The sequence below is a fragment of the Verticillium nonalfalfae genome, assembly GCF_003724135.2.
Source record: "Verticillium nonalfalfae strain VnAa140/NRRL 66861 chromosome Unknown scaffold_7, whole genome shotgun sequence".
NCBI lineage: Eukaryota > Fungi > Ascomycota > Sordariomycetes > Glomerellales > Plectosphaerellaceae > Verticillium > Verticillium nonalfalfae.
In genome coordinates this window covers 347696-365940 of record NW_021167232.1, presented here as the reverse complement: position 1 = coordinate 365940, position 18245 = coordinate 347696, and the positions used below count along the sequence as shown (strand labels likewise).

Genomic DNA, 18245 nt, shown 5'->3' with positions numbered 1-18245 from the left:
CTGAGCTTAAGCCTCACAGACTGAAGCGGGAACTAGATTATTTCTTGACATCAGGCCGGAGAATTGCCTTGCCCAACGAGAAGCTTGCACTCTCGCAAGCAGTTTTGGAAAGTCTTGCAACATTATTTGAGGCACACGGCATGCCTGAAAGATCCCGCCAGCGTCCAGGCAAACGCTACATGCCGAGGCATCAGCCATCACCAGACATGGGCCCGCTCCCACCTCCACTGATACACCCGCGCCTACAAACTCACGAACCAGTCTCACGATGGGCTTCGCCGTTGCCGGTGATACTGACGCCGACATCGCCCCGCTCAGTGCGCTCGTTCTCATCGGTGTCATCCTTCGTGAGGGACTAGATCATAAGGAGCATATCGAGTTATCATCACATTGAGTCACATACGCTGCTCGCATTGTGGCTCCTTTGACGGCAGTACGCATTCCAGTCATTTATATTATCTGAGGCTATCATTGGAATATTCCCTGTTGAAGGCTCTTGACTCCATGCGCTATGGCTTTGACTCCAGCCTTCGCATCAGTTCAGGTACTCTTCAGTTTAGTCAGGGCTGTACTTTTCTTTTTCAATAGCTTGCACTGACACATAAAAAGATGACTGTTGTTGCTACGCCAAGACCCTGGACGTTGACAGTCAATGACTGTGGACAATAGCCGCCAAGATTTTCGACAGACATATTTCGCATACGTTCCACTCCTTGGTAGGGATTGCACTGTGGCTCGAGTTCAGAGGCCCAGCACATTCGACGTTGCGATCATCGGCTTTCTTGCAGCGAAGTACATTTGCTGGCATGTTGTCTGGTGTATGGCAGAGGCTGCAATTGCCAGTGTTGACGAATAGATGGCACATGGTGGTGATTTGAAAATTTGGGTTCTTCGATATATGCTTGAGGACTTGGTGGAAGACGTATTCGCGAATGGCGGCTAACTGTCTTCTGAGCTTGTTCTGTTGCGTTGGTGATGGCAAATGGTCGGTATTGAGAAGCACGAGGTATTGGTATATATATCTCTAGGGATGCAGTGGGCAAAGTCGATGTTCATATTGACTGTTCGTTAATCAACATGGAAAGCAATTATACGGAAATAGCGTTAATCGGTTTCTGAGCCTTCATGACGCTACTGAAAGGAACCACTCTTGGGAAACAGGTACATTGTCGCGGAAAGCTGCTGTTACACACGCCGACAATGGCTGGCTGTTTTGAGTCAATCGGTAAAATACTTCACTTGTTCGTTTCGGAATCCGGGCGTGTCAGATTTCTCGGTTATGTATTTGAAAAGTGAGCGATCCGGGGACTTGGAAATTGAAACATGAGGTTGCGCAGTTTTGACCTTTGCAGGTATTTCGGCCCGGTTATGTAGAAGCGGCTTTGCCAGCCGTGGATGAAATTGATATAAGTCTCTCTAGTTTGGGAATGAGTATGTCTGAGCCCCTGAATTTATGAGGGCCATCAAATCTCTACTTGTGAAGGAACAGCTTGCTCTGGCTTCATCTCTAGCTATACGCCTTGGATGAATGATGGTCATCAGAGTCTTGATTCAATTGCCTTGATATGGAATCGTGACCTGATTTAGTCTCATAATGCTGCTTCATGAACTGAGCCAATATTTCGGTGCAAGATGACTAAGCTCTCGTTTCCCATGATTATGAATGAGGATCAATCAAAGCCTGACACAAAAAGAATCTGAGCTGACGTCCAATGCCCCGGCATGCTTTTCATTGCAAGAAAAAACGCTGCGCTACTCCTCGACGCAACTGGGCTACAACGTCGATGCTTGACGAGCCGATGCCTGGACCATACTTGGTGCGCGCCCCCGCCAAGGGGTCCACGCCAGAGCAACGCTTCGAGGCGAACAAGACGGTCCTCCGCGATATCATCGAAGTGGACCATTTCAGCAACACAGTGCCCGAAAGCATCGTCAGTCTTTGGCTCAATGCGCTTAATCCGAGGAACAAGACCCCTCTGCCACGCGACGTGAAGGGCTTCTATGGCGGCGATCTACGCGCATCGATCCCCATCGAATTGGCCCACGACTGCTACAAATACGTCATCCACGAAACCGACAAGACCAAGGTCGACAAGTACGCCAACAGAATGCTGATTGCGCTCTCCCTGCTGGACATGGAGGACCTGTCAAAGAAGGACGCGAACCTTGCGGGGCTCGCGCTCTGGCATACGGCTCTGGCACAGGCGCGGCTCCCAGGGAGCCTGGTTGATCTTTCTGATACGCTAAAGCGGTACGAGGCCATTCGGCCGCGCGCCTCCTTGAGCGATTCCAAGCTGCCACAGCCTCTTCGCCTGGTGGCACGATTACTCACAGCAGCCGAGCAACTCGGAAATGCTGAAACGGTAGTGCTGTTGCAAAATTGGAAACCAGAAAACAGTACCTCGTCTTCCCCTCCCCTCTAGATTACACAACCATCTTTGAGAATACGACCGAGCATAGAAGCTTACAAGGTCCCGTTCAAATATCTCAAACATAGTGTACATGAACACCAGACATCATGCGGTTAAACTTTTGCTGCAACAAGGCTCATGTAGACACCCCAAATCAAGCCAATAAAGCTCAGGAACACAACGCGTCTGTGAACAGGTACAAAACTGAAGCTGATGATAGACGCCAGAGGCCAAATCTTGTAGCCCGCGACAATGATCGGGATCGTTTGCTATCGTCAGTCAGCAAAAGCAGGTGACTTTGGCGGGCATGGAGTCTGGTGGAAAGCAAAAAAGCAAAACTGAAGCACGTACCGTCTCGACGTTGTACCAGATGGGACCTAATCCCTGGCCCTTTAGCGCGCCCATGATGACGAGAAAGGCAACCGTGTTCATAATGGCGCCCATGGTGATGCAGTCGACGAACCACTTGGTCAGCGTGTTGCGCAAGCTGAACTGGGGCTCCGGCGCGACGACGGTGCCATCCTCGAGCCGCGAGGGTTCGCTGTCGAGGCGCTTCAGCTCGATCTCGGCGGAACGGTCCGTCGGCGCATGTGCGGGCAACGGGTAGGCTGGGAAACTCCGCTCGAGGAACTGCTGCCAGTGAAAATTGGGCGGACACGTGACGGCGGAGAGGATAATGAAGCGTAGCAGCTGGATCAGGTCCAGGCGGAATGGTCGCTGGTTCTTTGTCAGAAAGGGGAGGGCGACATGTCTAAGCACTGGCAAAGGAGCGCACCTGTTCCTGGTACGCCTGGATGAACTGGGCGCAAAGGTTTGACACGGTCGAAAGTGTGGACGCCTGAAGCGTGGCCGTTACAATCGGGGAAGGCATTGTGACGTTAATGAGAGACGAAAAGCAGCAAAAAAAAAACAGCAATGCACAGAGAGGATGTAGTGAGACGTGAATTCAGGGAGGCTGATGAACGATGCCAGATTGCGACTTTGAATGCTGAACATCCTGGGGTCTCATGCAGGTCACGTGTTGCTTGCCGCGTGATGGTGGAGTCGGTTCAGCTGTTCAAGGTCGTTTGATCAGTGGATGCAGCCTGTAAATTGCTGAGAAAGTAGCTGGAGGCGAGCTGCGGGCCCCTGAAATACAGCGCTCTGTTACTACAAAGCCGCCTAGATTCTGCTCGATGCTCTGGATTACGATGAATGGAACACGGAACGCCACATGCATTCCATTCGTGCATCAAGAGCATGCGTTATGTCCATGAAATGTTTTTTATCACAATTCCGAACCTCGATATCCGAATTTTGACCATTGTTCCGAATACAAGGCTGGGTTTTCGTTTCTTCATCTAGGCCACACCATCACAGACCTTCGCTTCCTGGATTGGTCGTCTTCTGCTTTTCAGTAAGCCTGCCTGAAGCCAAAGCATCTTTTCCAGGAGCGACGCGGGACAGGTGCCTTTCGTATCACGCAAAAAGACACAGGGTACGTCTTGAAATCCATGTTCCAACCCATGTCCTGTATCCGATTTCATTGACCCTTCCATATGCCTCAGAACTCCAAACACATGTCAACTGAAACGAATTGTTGTGACAGCTACATATCTAATCAGCACGTGCTGTCCCTCCAAGTTCCCCATGTGGTCTCCCTTTTCGAATAGCTATGTATCTGCGGATGACTTGATACTATCAAGTTGAAAGTGAAGGTCTGACTAGACAATGCAGCTACTTTAGCTACAGTAACGAGAAAATGTACTTGTCTTATGACAGACTTTCAACTAACGTCCAATTTTCAGGATACGATCTCGTGCCGTTATATTTCGACTTGACATAGATCAAGGAGGAGACGCTGCAAGTGGCAACAGCACTGTCCGCGGCCAAAACATTACATTTGGCCCTAAACAATAGAAAATCAACCATTCCCAACCATTGACAATTCTAAAAGCCCCATTCTTGAGATGAACTGGATTTACCAGATCCTCTTTGGTTTGCGCTGGGGTGTTGTCGAGGATGAAATGCCTCCAACGGCCAGTCCCTTACTGGATCGACGTAAACAGCATGATCTCTGATAGAAAACAACCGAGTGGTCTATCAATTGGTGAAATGAGTGGATAAGATGCACACTTGGAACAAAAAACCCGAAAAGAAAAACCCCATAGAACAAAGCATCCTCAATTCCAAACATCCAAGTCCAACTCGTCTTCCGTGGCAGACTCGACTTCCTGGCCCTCCGCATGGACTATAATCTCAATGCTTACAGGGAGTAATGCGACGATCTGTTCAGTTTGTTTTCGTCTCTTGACTGCTGTGGCCGTGAGAGCCGTTCCCGTCCTTTTCCAACTATCGAACAGATCTTCACGCCCTAGGGGAACCTCACTCTCGTGACGTTTCCGTTCCGCGTCAAGAATTCTCAGCGTGAGCTTGAAGCCCTTGATCGTGAACCCACCTTCTTTGAGGTCCAGCAGCTTGGTGATTTCGTCCACAAACTGTGTGAGGTTCATCCGAGCAACGATAGACTCCGACTGCCATGGTACCTCTCGCGTAAGTCTTCCCGCGGAGAGAATCACCTTGGTCGTGATATCCACAACTTTCGCGACTTTGGGTGGAACTTTCGGGATGCCCTGTTGCGCCGGTTCTGTATGCTCGGGTGACGAATGCATTGGCGCCTCCGGCGCATTCTGGCCAGAGGCAGAGGGCCCTTCGATGGTGGGAATGACCGTGTATTTATTTGCAGCGTGCTGCTCAGATCGTTGAGCATTTCGTGCCTCATGTTCCTCTTGATCCCGCCGCACGGCAGCAGCAACTTCCGCGTCTACATCAGAGCCGTAAACGAAACCCTCCTTGACCCTTTTCGTTCGATTTCGCGATGACCATCGCGTGCCTTCGGGTGAGGTATGGGAACCTGCACCTGCTTTGCCTGCTGGTGTCTTCTTCTTGCTTGGAGTCAAAGACTCTGTCCCTCTAGTGCGTTTTCCAGATTGTTTCTGAGCGCCACCATTCCCGTGTCTGGTGCTGGTGAATGTGGAAGGGGTATTGATCAGATCAATGATCGAGGGCGGATCCACGTACTCGCCCCGAAAGTCTGTAGCATTCCCTGAGCGACGCGATGCGGCTGGTGTGTTCACAGTGTCGGCGACGTTGAGTGGGGCGGTAGTGCTCTGTTCTGGCTCGTCCAGGTGCGGTTGGAAGGGTCGTGATTCAGAGGTCTCAAACCGCGCCGCCGGACTGCAAAGTCAGCAAGTCTGTAAGCACAGGGTATCTGGGTATCAAGAGGTACCTGTCAGGTGGCAAGTTGGTGTCCTTATTTTGGGGACCATCAGGCTGTAACGTGGACCCAGTGAAACTAGGGCTTGGTTCGTCTTCGTCAAGACTGTCGGGACTATCAGTCGTCTTCTTGCTCTTTGTGCTATCGTATTCACGTAAATGCCGGGACCTGCGGTAGAAGAGCTGCCCCAAGTAGCTCAAGATCCTGTTGTACAAAATTTGAGCTCATGAAGTGATGCGGCCCGTTCTCGCTTTCATACCTAGAGCTGTCTACTGGAACGCTGAAGTCAAGGCCGTTGCGATAAGGTGAACTAGGATCACTCGGCCAAAAGTGGTTGCCTCTGTTGTCAGTATCGCTGAAGATTTTGGCCATCCTTGAAAAGGCCTCCTTGGTCGTTGCTCTTTCGTATTTTGTCATTGACGTGAACTCCCGCGCATACTTGCCGTTTTGATCTTGATAGGTTTCGAAGAAAGAAAGTAATTGCTTTTTCAGCTCTGGATAGAAACGACTCTCCTTCGGATAGTTGAGTTCTGCATAGAGCTTGGTGACTCTCTGTATCTGGGCCTGTTTCTTGGGAAACGACATTTTGGATTGTTGGAAGAGGTACAACGTGAAGAAGGATGGAAATCAGAACGAAGGTGCAAGCATGATGGCAAGGCTGGCGGATCTTATACTCGCGAAGAGGAGACACACAACAGGGGTTTCACCATTTTACCCGCATGAGCAGGTAAATTGGAGGGCTTAGAGCCTTGGATTTGGGGCAACTCGATCAGCGCAGCACACAATGTGTGCGTTGGTAAGGCGGCGCCTTGGTTAACATGGCACATGAGGACTCCAGGGTCAAGGATGCTGCGGTCAAAACACTGCTGCTTCTGCTTTGGCCCAGTCATCTATTCTCACCTTCGACTAATCCAGTACACAAACAAAAATGCCCGAGTCGGTCACAGAGACAGCGATCACCCTCCCGAACGCCACCTGCTCCTCGCCATGGGCCGCGCTTATGCGACCTCACCATACGCCCACCCGTCCGATGATGCCTGTTCCTTTCTTCTTTTCCTTCTTGCAGACATCGGCTGACCTTGTTTTCACACCATATACTTTCTCATACTCCCCCCTCTTCACTCTTTTCTGGACACCGTGTCTAATACAGGGGAAGCCCTGCACCTCCAGAAAATGGTCTTTCATCTTGCCACACTGCAAACTAGGTCTCGTTGGTACATTTTCGATGAACACGGGTACAGATATATAAATGCACCAGAGTGGTGTCGAAGGAGTGGTTGGCGCTGATTCTCTCACGGATGGATGAAAGTTTTGGTGCGACCCATGCCGGTTTGAAACCCTTCAACGTGAGTGTTGCCTTCAAAAGTATCATCCAGCCAAGTCTACTTGTCTTCATTTCCACATGTTTGTACGAGCCCATGCTGGAACGAGCATAGACGAACAACAGTGAGCCAAGGAAGGGTCACAGACGACTCTACATACCCCTTCGACAGATGCAGTCCGTTGTGCTGGCTTGCATGCCGCTCACTCCCGGCTCCGCCGCCCTCGCGCTCTGGAATTAGTAGTGAGCAAGCCACTTCCAACGTGATCACAGCGCAGCCGATAAAACCCAATGATACACATACAGAACTCCTGCAGTGCTGTCGAACCCAATGGACTCGACACTGCCCCATACATCTGCTTTGAGCGAGAGATACTGGTCATCGGGAAGTCTGAGCATGCCGCGGTGCAGCAAATGCAGGGACACTTGTCGACGAAGTACCGGCCTTGTCCTTGTCGGTCTATCACAACTCAGCTCTTGAGCCAAGTGGTTCGATCTGTTGGTCTGTTTCTTGAGCTTGCCGCCCCCACCCCTGTACCTGAAGCACCAACGGCCACACCATCTTTTGCCTAGCTTTAGCGGCCGGCAGGTCTATCAAGCCTTGACCTGTATGCTAGCACCTCAACGCGCGACCGGACCTGCTCCCGTGAAGAAAGGAGCTGCCCGTATTTTATTTCTGTCGCTGCGCTCCCCTGGTCGTGCTCGTCGGGGTTTGGAAGTCGTGGTCATGAGTGCGCATTTCTGAAGAAGGACAGGCCAGAAGTGGGCTCAAAGGGGGCGGGTGGCTGTCCTTGTTGAAACTGTCGCTCATGTACAACACCACCAATGCTGGTTTGGTCGGCCAGTCTTGTCCAGGAAGTAAATTGTCCTAGCGATCTCGTTGCTTCGAGTCATCGACTTGCGGGTCTATTGAAGTTGAGACTCGTCACCCACGTGGTCCGTTCGATTAGTTTCCGCAGTGAGCGAAAGAGTGAGGCGCTTCAACACCACCACCAGGCTTGTGTGACTCCAGAATGTATATCAATGATCCGGGTCGGTTACGGCCGTTGCGGGGAACAACCGGGTCTCCCGCTTGACGAAGCTTTTTGTCCACTGCTGTGAATGATCATGAGGGTGTGTCGTTGGTTCCAGGGCCTGTTCGCGTAACAGGGGTAGCACACCCGCGGCGGGCTCTAAAGAACGATTGGCTGTATGGTCATCGAAGGGCGAGCACCCACGCAGACTAATTGGGTCGCCGTTTGTGATGGACGGGAGTGACGAACTGTTACGCAGCGTTGGCAGCAAGTGGGGTCGACGTCGTGATTCAGAGTGACATGGGCACACTGCACAGAACACTGGGAAAAGCAGGGGAATTGGCGTGAATGGCGTGCCCCCTGTCAGTCCGCCTCAAGGTTTTGTTTGTTGAATCAGCCCAGTGATTGACTTTTTCTACTTCAGAAAGATCCACCTGATCCGTCATATCCTGTGATGCCGGCCTGTTGCATGAATCTTTGTCCCAAAGAGGACAGCTGGAAGGGCCATGGGAAGGCCAGATGCGGCCTAACATGTACTGCGCCCGCTGACCGTTGGTTCGCTCACGCCGAGCCTCCAAATCAGACCAGGGTTGTGTCAGATGCCGAGTTCATGATCCAAGCCCTCGAATGAGGAGGACTGTGGTTCAGAAAAGTATGACATCAAGAATTGACCAGCAGACTTGTAGCATAGAATGGCCTTTGACCGGGATTCTCGAGCCTGGCCAGGTATGCCCTGGAAAGGTAGCCAGCGAATGTCCGTCTTGAGCCACCGAAGGCCCGAACAACATGTCCAAACCAGCGATGATTTTCACAGGTCATGCAACAGTCCTTCCAACAGGCCTGCTCAACAAAAGGAAAGGAGGAAGCAGCCAGAATTCTGCGCAGTGCTGATACTCCCCCCTCCTGAGAGTGAGAAGAGGGCGAGTCTTCAAGTCTGAGGTGGGAGACACTGGAGCTTCCCCGGCCTGGACCCATTCTGCTACACAAGTGTTGGTCTCCCCACAACAGGCCGCTGCAGCCTGTTCGTGCTGGCGAGGGACGATGCCGTCAGGGCGGCAAACGAAACAAGATGGGAAGGTGGCTCCTGGGTCTGCCGATTTCTTCTTTCCACGGAGCCTTTATGGTGTCTTTCGAGGCCTACGAGAAGGAATTCAAACCATCGCATCATGCTAGACTCCAACGTAGGAAATCAAATTAAGGCTTCGAACAAGCATCGGTTGGCTATCCCCTACTTCTGGCACTTGTCCTGGTCCTCGGGAAACTCGCTAATGTCCACGACGCTGACCCAGATATTCTCCTTGTTCTCGCTATACGACACAATCAACCGGTCGCCAATCTGGATCGCCGTCGGGTAGCTATACCCGTGAGCGCGGTCCTTGATCCCACCCCGCGTGTCCGGAATCCAATTGTCCGGTGCGTTCGTTCGAAGTACACCCACGGCCCGGAACGAAGGGTCGTCTCCACGCGAGATGGCCAACGTCAGAGGTTGCCTCTCCGGCTTGTCCGGATTCCACCGCGGGTTCGAGAGCAGATAACGGTCGCCCGACCCATCGAGCTTGCCGTGCCACTGCTTCGTCTTGCCGTCGGGGATGTTGGTCTGGAAGATACGGTTGCCCTGCTCCTGCTTTCGACGCGGGTACCAGTCGCGGCCTTCGGGGTCCTCGTTGTACTCGACCCAGACGTTGTGCGTGTTGAGTGGTTCCGAGGATATGTCGCGCCAGAACCGCTGCCAGTAGCCGCCCGTCGGCGAGTCTGTGTCGTTGAACCATACCGAGTGCGTGTTCTCCTCCATGCGATGGGCGCCGTCGCCAGCGATGAACCGCGAGTTGTACAACCACGGCGACCACGCGGGGGCGTCTGCTGGCTGCACGAGGTGTTTGTTGATCTCGCAGGCTCGCTTGCAGAACTTCATGCCAAACTCGGTGCCGTATATGGTTTCGGGATACAGCTGCTCCTCGGTCCACTCGTTTGTCTCGATCCAGCACGGGTCGGCCGTCGCCTCGCCGTCGAGGCTGATGGGCACGGCAATACGACCAGCAGACCGGAAGCCGCCTCCCTTGCCATCGCCGGGGCACCATCGGCTGCCGGACTGGCCGATGGCGAAAAGCTCGCCGTCGTCGAGGCGCACGAACGCGAGACCCTGCCATACCCGTTGCGTGATACCACGATCACACCACCACTTGAAGTTGTGGAGTTCCGTCTGGTTCGGTAGCAAGGCGGCCGGCATAATGGAGGTGCCGTGGGTCCAAGTAAGTCCGGCGTCGTCGGAGGTCGACAGCCAGACATCCTGGCCCATGCTGTCCTCGTCAACAGGTGCCGACGAGTAGATGAGGAACACCTTGTCGCCGATGGCGTAGAGCTCGGGGTGGTGGGCGTAGGTTCGATTCTCGGCCTGGCCGTTGTAGACTTCCACCTCCTTGACGACCTTGATCTGGTCCCACCCGGCATGCAGCTGATCGTCGTAGTCGAGGTAGGGCTTGACCTGCCACAGGGACATGGGCGGTGGCGGATCAGCGCGGGTCAGGCCGGCCAGGCCAAGTATGGAACCGAGGAGGAGGGCCATGATGCTCAGGACAGACTACTGACTTGATCGTGCGTCGGGACTCTTTTCGAAGTTCTGTTGCTGGCTACATGGCCCCTGGACGCTTTTGTAGTCGACCAACCCTGCGACGCCGCCGCTTCTCTTCATCCTCCCCGCTCCAGAGAGCATTTCCGTGCTGTCGACAGTTTGTCCGCTCGGCTATGTCTGGTTCTTTGCGTTCCCGACGGTAGCAATGACGATCTCGGGCGGCTGGCGGGAGACACCAAGCATTGCAATGCACGAAATGCGGGGGAGTCGCGGCGTGATTGATGGAATCTGGGGGAGATACCGACGAGCATGGGGAAACAAGGTTCCCGGCGCCTGGGGTCGGACTCGGGCAGGGATGTGGATGCGATGTAGTTGGAACTGCAGTGCTGCTCACCCCGCGGGCGGCCCTTCGGTATATCTTCCTGCGGATGAATAGCATTGGGGTCTGAAGGATCGGCCATGCGTCTGCTTCTCTCGATCATCCGATCGGGTCGCCTGGCGTCGCGTCGGCTGAGGGCACATGGTGGAACAGGAAGCAGCAGCTCGGGTCTCTGGCAGACGATATTGACGATGATCGATTGATGGTCATAGTCGTTGCTGTTAGGACCGCAATGAAGGCAGTGTCATAGTCTGACTGTGGCCCGTGTTTGAAGTGAAGTATGGATGCAGGGTTGACGTCTTATCGAGACGAACTTGACTGGATAAGTCTAGCAACGTTTTGAGATCGAAACCGCCAATGCCTTGACTTGTGGCAGAGCGGACGGATTGGAGTGAAGGCGCTGCTTTCCGACGTCAAAGACGAACATGGAAATGGAAGCGAAAATGAAGACGGAGATGGATATAAACGTGAAAGCGAAAATGAAAATAGAAATGTACATGGAAATGGAAATGGAGATGGAAGTGAAAATAGAAGCAAGCGTGAAAATGGAAATGAAAAGGGAAATGGAAATCAAGATGCTGGCCGAGGAAGGTATGGCCAGTCACCACTTGCTGATCACTAGTGTTAGCACCTCCAGGCACTATGGGACTACACAGGCAAGACAGGCCTCGTGCAGCTCGCAGCTCAAGGAGGCTCCAGGCACCTTCCCCACTATCGAGCCCTGTAATCCAGGGTTCTCCGCACTGTCGCTCGCTGTGATGCAGAACACGATTCCGAAGGCGGCTCACTTCGGGCTTCAGAATGAAGTCGGTCATAGACCTACCTACCTTCTTCCTCTCAAAGTAGCCTTCTTCGTATTTAGGTATTTCACAGCTGTCAAATCATAAATCAATGCCCAACAATATGCGCCAAGATCGCTTCATAGAGCAATGAATCCCATTTCCATTGATCGTCCGCCGCACGTGTGCCATTCAGCAACAGTGGGCATATTTCGGTCTGAACTTTTACACAAACCCAACTTGTTTATCAAAGAATTCATGGCATCGAAACGTATTCTTTGCTATGTTCGCATTCAAACGTCCTCTTGAACAGCAACCTTCGAGACACTCAGAGAGGGCACCGCATATAGACAGGCGGAACGACAGAGAACATGTTTAGCCTTGGAGATCTGGTGTTCCGTTTTGCAGCTGTGTGCGAAAAAAGCAGCAGCGTCGATTTCGTTTCGGCCATGGTGAAGCCTGGTCAGGAAATGGATTTCGGTAGCCGAAAGAGCGTAGATATTGCCTACAGCTGAAAAGCTGGGTGGACAACTTGCACGAGTCCTACAACCTCGCAGCATGGGCAAGTGAGTCGATGTGGTTTTCCAGAATCGCTGGTTAGATCCGCCATGGCTGTGTTGCCTGCCACCCCATTCTTCTGAATATACCTTAAGGTTGAGGCTGGTGTCCAGAGTGTACTCTAGATCCGACAGTAGAATGACCGTGGCAGAGAACAGATCTTTGTACTGCCTTCTGGCTATATTTGAACGAGTCAGGCGCCTCTTAGATTCCGATTCGCAGCTCGAATCGCATTCTGGGGGTGGAGCAAATCGCACCCAAGTCGCAACACGGCGTATTCGTACCGACACGGCGTCTTCGCTTTCCGGATCGCAACCCGATCTTCGGTGCCGCCGTTGATACCAAACAAACATGATAGATTTGCAGTTAAATAGCACAATGAACACGGTTTCGAGAAGATCAATTCGGTATGCTCTCCTCGTTCTGCAATCCATACCATAAACCGCCGTTCCAGTTCATCTTCATCGCTTCTGGAAAGCCCGTACGACCTCTTACGACATCATGGCCAAACTTGAACCGTTTCGCGGCGACTACTTTCTCTGGAAGTATCTCCCCTCTGTCCCTCTCGCCGCCATCTTTGCCGTTCTCTTCCTGATCGCAACCTCGGCCGTCGGCTGGCGTCTCTGGCGCACGCGCAGCTGGTTCTGCATCGCATTCGCCATCGGCGGTCTCTGTGAGCATGCCCCCCTCCCTTCGCTTTTGCGTATCATGCACATCTCGCGGTTCCTAACGTACACCTGGCAGTCCAGATCATCGGCTACGGAGTCCGCATCCGAGCACACCACAACACCGCCAAGCTCATGCCCTACGCGATCCAAAACAGCTTGATCCTGCTCGCGCCCGTGCTCTACGCGGCCTCCATCTACATGACCCTCGGTCGCGTCATCCGCAGTGTGCACGGCGAGGCGTATTCGATCTTCAAGCCCCGAAACCTGACGCGCATCTTCGTCACGGGCGACATCCTGGCCCTCATGAGCCAGAGCGGCGCCGCGGGGCTCATGGTCATCGATGACTTGGCGCACATTGGCGAGATGGTCATCATTGGCGGCCTCGCCTTTCATCTTTGCATCTTTGGACTCTTCATGTCGACGACGGCCATCTTTCACCGGAGGATGCTGCGTCACGAGGGCTCCGTTGCGCGGGGCGTGCCCTGGCAGCAGAGGCTCTGGATGCTGTACAGCGTCAGCGCGCTCATCATGGCGCGCTCGGCGTTCCGGCTCGTCGAGTTCGTCATGGGCCAGGACGGGTATCTGTTGACCCACGAGTGGCCCCTCTACGTGTTTGACAGCGTGCCGATGCTGGCTGTCATGGTCATCTTCTGGGCATGGTTCCCGTCGATGACGGTGAATGCGGCATCGAGGGTTTGGAGCGGGGAGTCGCTCGTCGTGTTGCCTCCACGGGAGGATGTTGCGGCATCTGCCGAAGAGGGTTGGAACCCGAAGCATGGATATCGATGATCTCTGGGGCTGCATTGCATGGGCGTTGCTCGACTCCATGGTTGATCTAGGTGGGTGCTTTGGGGTTTTGTTCGATACTCAGTTGGCATTATACGGAAGGTAGCGTGATCGCTGTTCTTTCTCTGATATTTCCCCTAAGGCCATTAATTTGAGGGCGATTGATGCAAGAGGTCCATGAAGCGTTAGTAGAGACACTTAATGGTGTTGTCGTTGAAGCTCCTGTCCCAGGTGCACCATTCTAGTCGCCGACTTGGTAGTCCATTCGGCTATATAGATGAGGCAGTCAATTGAACCTCCATCACCACCGCCTGTCATTCTGCCCGCCAAGAAACCAGGCAATCCATCAAACTCGCCGATCATGGCTGCACTCCTACGTGTGAACACCAGGCTCCCATGGGCAGCACGGCGTCTGCAGACTCTCTCGCCCTCGCGCCATCGTTCGACCCCGGCCTCCGACCTCCCCTTGGCCGGCATCACAGTCGTGAGCCTCGAACAGGCGCTCGCGGCCCCCCTGTGCACCCGCCACCTCGCCGACCAAGGCGCGCGCGTCATCAAGGTCGAGCGTCCCGGCGTCGGCGACTTTGCCCGCGCCTACGACACGCGCGTCAAGGGCCAGTCGTCGCACTTCATCTGGGCGAACCGCGGCAAGGAGAGCCTCGCCCTGGACCTCAAGGTCGCCAGGGACCTCGACGTGCTGAAGACACTCGTCCGCCGCGCCGACGTCCTCGTGCAGAACCTGGCCCCTGGCGCCAGCGCCCGGCTCGGCCTCAGCTTTGACGCGCTGCGCGGAGAGAACCCAGGGCTCATCGTGTGCGACATTTCAGGGTATGGCGCCGACGGGCCCTACCGCGGCAAGAAGGCGTACGACCTGCTGGTCCAGAGCGAGGCTGGCGTGCTGTCTGTCACGGGCACCAAGGACGAGCGTGTCAAGGTCGGCATCTCGCTCGCCGACATAGCGGCGGGGATGTATGCGCACGCGAACATACTGACGGCGCTCATCAAGCGCGGAAAGACTGGCTTGGGTTCGCGAATCGACATTTCCATGCTCGAGAGCATGGTCGAGTGGATGGGCTTTCCGATGTACTACGCGTACGACGGTGCCCCTCCGCCGGTACGCGCCGGCGCCGCCCACGCGAGCATCTATCCGTACGGACCGTTCGACACGGGCAGCGGCGGGTCTGTCATGCTGGGGCTCCAGAACGAGAGGGAGTGGGTAAATCTGTGTCACAAAGTCCTGGGAGAGAGCGCTCTGGCCGAAGATGCAAGGTTCGCGACGAATAGCTTGCGCGTAGCCAACCGTGACGAGCTGAGGGACATCATATGCCGAGCGTTTGCGCAGCTGACCACGGAGGAAGTACTCGCAAAGCTGGATGAGGCCGCCATTGCCAACGCCAAGATCAATGAGCTCCACGACGTATGGGAGCACCCACAGCTGAAGGCACGCAAACGGTGGACGGAGATCGACACAGATGCCGGACGAGTGCCGGCGCTCATCCCACCAGGCTGTGGACCGGAGAGAGCGTCTTTCGGAAAGGTGCCAGGGCTGGGAGAGCACAACAGCAAGATATTCGCCGAGCTAGGCCTATAGAGACATTCTACCCCTTGACAAAGACATGCGCCATGCTCCGGAGTGTCGTCCCTGTCGAGTACCTTTCGGTAGCAGAGGACGGCAGACCGGGCCGATGACTCACGCCGGTTCTCGGCCCCGCTCGATCTCCAAGCATCGGTTAGGGTCGGACTTTGCCTCCGCGGTCGCCTCTTTTCAGTGGTGACACGTCAGAGTGCCACGGGGTTCAAGTAGTTGGAAATCCATCGTGAGGTTGCGGATCAGATTACCAAGCGGAAAGGTCACCTTCGGACCCCTGAATCGTCAAGCGACGAACTGAGCAAGTTTTCCCGCATGCCACTCTAGTTGTAGTCCGATCACCAGCTCCGCCCGCCCACGGGAAAATAAAGCCTCGGTCCCGACCCTCTTCGCGTTCGCAGCCGTACCTCGTCTCGTCATCCATCGACAGACCCCGGAACCAGGCCATCCATCCCCTTTCCAAACAAGTCACGACCATGTCGCCGCCGATCGCAGGCTCCCGCACGCCCCAGTACACGCCAGCCCAGCTGGACGCCTACTTTGCGCGCATCAAGTTCCCCCAGGCCGAGCACCCGACGGACCGGCTCGCGCTGCTCACAGCCCTGCAGCGCCACCAGGTGACGACGGTGCCGTTCGAGTCGCTGACGCTGCACTACTCGAGGCACCGGCGGCTGTCGCTGGACCCGGCGGACCTGTTCGCCAAGATCGTCACGCGCGGCCACGGCGGCTACTGCATGGAGGTCAACACCTTTTTCGCCTGCGTGCTGCGCGCCCTCGGCTTCACCCTCATCCACGCCGGCGCGCGCGTGCGCGACGGCGCCTGGCTCGGCCTCTCGCACATGGTCAACATCGTCACCATTGGCGACGCGCGCTACCTCGTCGACGTCGGCTTCGGCTCCAACGGCGCCTGCCAGCCCATCCCGCTGAGCGAGGACCCGGCCGTCGCGCGCTTCGAGAGGCGCCACCTGCGCGGCCGCGTCACGCGCCGCGCCATCGACATACACACGGACCCGGACCAGCGCGTCTGGGTCTACGAGACGGCGCTGCCGGGGCCCGCGGCCGAGTTTGAGGCCCAGTACAGCGTGCTCGATGCCGAGTTCTTCCCGGAGGATTTTGAGATTATGAACCTCGCCACGTCGACGCTGCCGACGGGCCTGTTTGTCAAGACGGTGCTGGCGACGCTGCAGGTGGCCGGCGACGATGGCGAGGTCGAGGGCGTCGTCATCCTGCTCAAGGACACCATCAAGCGGCGCATCGGTGACGGCAAGACAGAGGTGCTCGAGACGCTCAAGAGCGAGGATGACCGGGTCAAGGCACTGGAGAAGTATTATGGCGTCGTGTTGACGGACGAGGAGAGGAGGGGCATCAGGGGCTTGGCGTCCGAGATAACGGATGCTCCGTACTGATCCATGTCGTAGTGCGGTAATCAAGTGTAACGACGTGTCTTGGCCGAGGCGGCAAAAGAGAAAAGGGAAATGTAATGATGACTTGTTCTACCATGCCCACTCCGCGCAGAAAACAGGCACGCCTATGACGGCGAATGCTTTGGGCCCTCATCACGTTACACAGTAGCCCGCTCAACAACCTGCCACTGTCGTCCGCCGTGCTCAAACTTGTTCCCCTTCTCAAGCTTGACATCCCTCTCCAGGAGCACACCGCACGGCATGCCCGCGCCGTCGCCGACGCGCTTCGTCCTCCGCCACCCCGGTCCAGCTCGCCACTCCCACCGCTCGGCCTTGACCTCGTCGCCGTTCCGCATAATGCCCTGGCACCATGTCCCGAGCCGGATGACCATGCCCCGCGCCGCGGGCCCTTCGTCCCACACGAGCACGTAGCACTTGGCGCGCCGGCCGTCGACGCCCTGGATGGTCGGGTCCCGCCACACCTCCTCGTAGGGCGTCTCGACGCCCGTCTCTGGGTTCACCATCTGGCCGGTCTCAAGCGTCCTCTCCCCGTCCATGGGCGCCATGTCACCCTCGTCGGCGAGCCCCTCGGTGGCCACCGTGCGCGAATCGAGCCAGTGTCGCCACACGCCGTGCGTCTCGCCCGGCCCGCCGCGTGGCGTCGACGACGACGTGCCTGCGATGGCCCAGTCGAGCCGCTCCAGCGGCGCAACGTCTGTCGGGAAGGGGACGAGGGTCAGCCAGCTCAGTGTGACAGCATGAGGAGGAGTGAGGCTTTTAAGTGCACCTCATGATGAGAAAAGGACCATCATCGGCACACAAAATGTAGCAGCCGTACCTTCAGCGGGCGTCGCGCCCTTGGGGTAAAGGACCCGAATGTCGACAAACCGTCTCTCCGGCGATGTCAGGACCACGGTCGACGTCGGCTCGCTCATGGCGGCGGGCAGCCAGCGGATGCCCTCGCGAATGGATATGCCGGCCATGGTCGTTCTCGTGAGTAATTCCCTCGGCTGGCTGGAGGCGATTCGCAGATTGTACGAGGCGATTCGCAAATTGTACCTATCTGGCCCCGACCCCTCTTATACGATGCAGTGGCGACTATCGAGACGGACAAATCCCAACGAGGAAAAAGAGTCATGTCATGTGTAACACCTTTTTAGATCTCCCGGGTGGAGCCGATAAAGCCGACGTGGCCGTCGAATCAAGGAGGCTTCTTTGACACAGGTCGCACGACGAGAGCGGGCAGCATCCCATCTCCGCTAAACCAAAAAAGATGGACCGGCGGTCCCCAATGTGTCCCAATGGATCTGGCGGCATTCGCCTTGGGACAACCAGCAACCTGACCACCCAATGACCGTCGCCCGACATGTAACGAGGGAAACGCTCATGGCGATCCTCTTCATCAGGACCTTGCGCTCAACTTTATTCGAACAATCGATTGGGGGCAAGGATGTCAAGAGGCATATGCATTACCCAAGTGTCCCGTGTATTATGGCGATGTTCACAGAACGATC

The 18245-nt window shown here is 55.4% G+C and overlaps 8 protein-coding genes across 8 annotated transcripts; 4 read left to right on the top strand and 4 right to left on the bottom strand.

Annotated features, from left to right (window-relative positions):
• Nucleotides 1-1784: 1784 nt before the first annotated feature.
• Nucleotides 1785-2423, top strand: D7B24_008164 (uncharacterized protein; the record flags this gene model as incomplete). Its single annotated transcript, XM_028642258.1, has 1 exon — nt 1785-2423. The coding sequence occupies one exon, from the start codon at nt 1785-1787 to the stop codon at nt 2421-2423; it is 639 nt and encodes a 212-aa protein (XP_028498630.1).
• Nucleotides 2424-2524: 101 nt separating this feature from the next.
• Nucleotides 2525-3282, bottom strand: D7B24_008163 (uncharacterized protein; the record flags this gene model as incomplete). The annotated part of the gene is made up of 3 exons (XM_028642257.1): nt 2525-2680; nt 2763-3128; nt 3187-3282. 3 exons carry the CDS (start codon nt 3280-3282, stop codon nt 2525-2527), a joined length of 618 nt encoding a protein of 205 aa, XP_028498629.1.
• A 1291-nt stretch (nt 3283-4573) lies between these two features.
• On the bottom strand, nt 4574-6252 carry D7B24_008162 (uncharacterized protein; the record flags this gene model as incomplete). The annotated part of the gene is made up of 3 exons (XM_028642256.1): nt 4574-5627; nt 5680-5871; nt 5927-6252. 3 exons carry the CDS (start codon nt 6250-6252, stop codon nt 4574-4576), a joined length of 1572 nt encoding a protein of 523 aa, XP_028498628.1.
• Nucleotides 6253-9229: 2977 nt separating this feature from the next.
• On the bottom strand, nt 9230-10564 carry D7B24_008161 (uncharacterized protein; the record flags this gene model as incomplete). Its single annotated transcript, XM_028642255.1, has 1 exon — nt 9230-10564. The coding sequence occupies one exon, from the start codon at nt 10562-10564 to the stop codon at nt 9230-9232; it is 1335 nt and encodes a 444-aa protein (XP_028498627.1).
• Nucleotides 10565-12787: 2223 nt separating this feature from the next.
• On the top strand, nt 12788-13743 carry D7B24_008160 (uncharacterized protein; the record flags this gene model as incomplete). The annotated part of the gene is made up of 2 exons (XM_028642254.1): nt 12788-12959; nt 13031-13743. The coding sequence occupies 2 exons, from the start codon at nt 12788-12790 to the stop codon at nt 13741-13743; spliced, it is 885 nt and encodes a 294-aa protein (XP_028498626.1).
• Nucleotides 13744-14101: 358 nt separating this feature from the next.
• Nucleotides 14102-15331, top strand: D7B24_008159 (uncharacterized protein; the record flags this gene model as incomplete). The annotated part of the gene is made up of 1 exon (XM_028642253.1): nt 14102-15331. One exon carries the CDS (start codon nt 14102-14104, stop codon nt 15329-15331), a length of 1230 nt encoding a protein of 409 aa, XP_028498625.1.
• Nucleotides 15332-15804: 473 nt separating this feature from the next.
• On the top strand, nt 15805-16734 carry NAT1_2 (N-terminal acetyltransferase; the record flags this gene model as incomplete). The annotated part of the gene is made up of 1 exon (XM_028642252.1): nt 15805-16734. One exon carries the CDS (start codon nt 15805-15807, stop codon nt 16732-16734), a length of 930 nt encoding a protein of 309 aa, XP_028498624.1.
• A 155-nt stretch (nt 16735-16889) lies between these two features.
• Nucleotides 16890-17714, bottom strand: D7B24_008157 (uncharacterized protein; the record flags this gene model as incomplete). The annotated part of the gene is made up of 2 exons (XM_028642251.1): nt 16890-17446; nt 17570-17714. 2 exons carry the CDS (start codon nt 17712-17714, stop codon nt 16890-16892), a joined length of 702 nt encoding a protein of 233 aa, XP_028498623.1.
• Between the last annotated feature and the right edge of the window lie 531 nt (nt 17715-18245).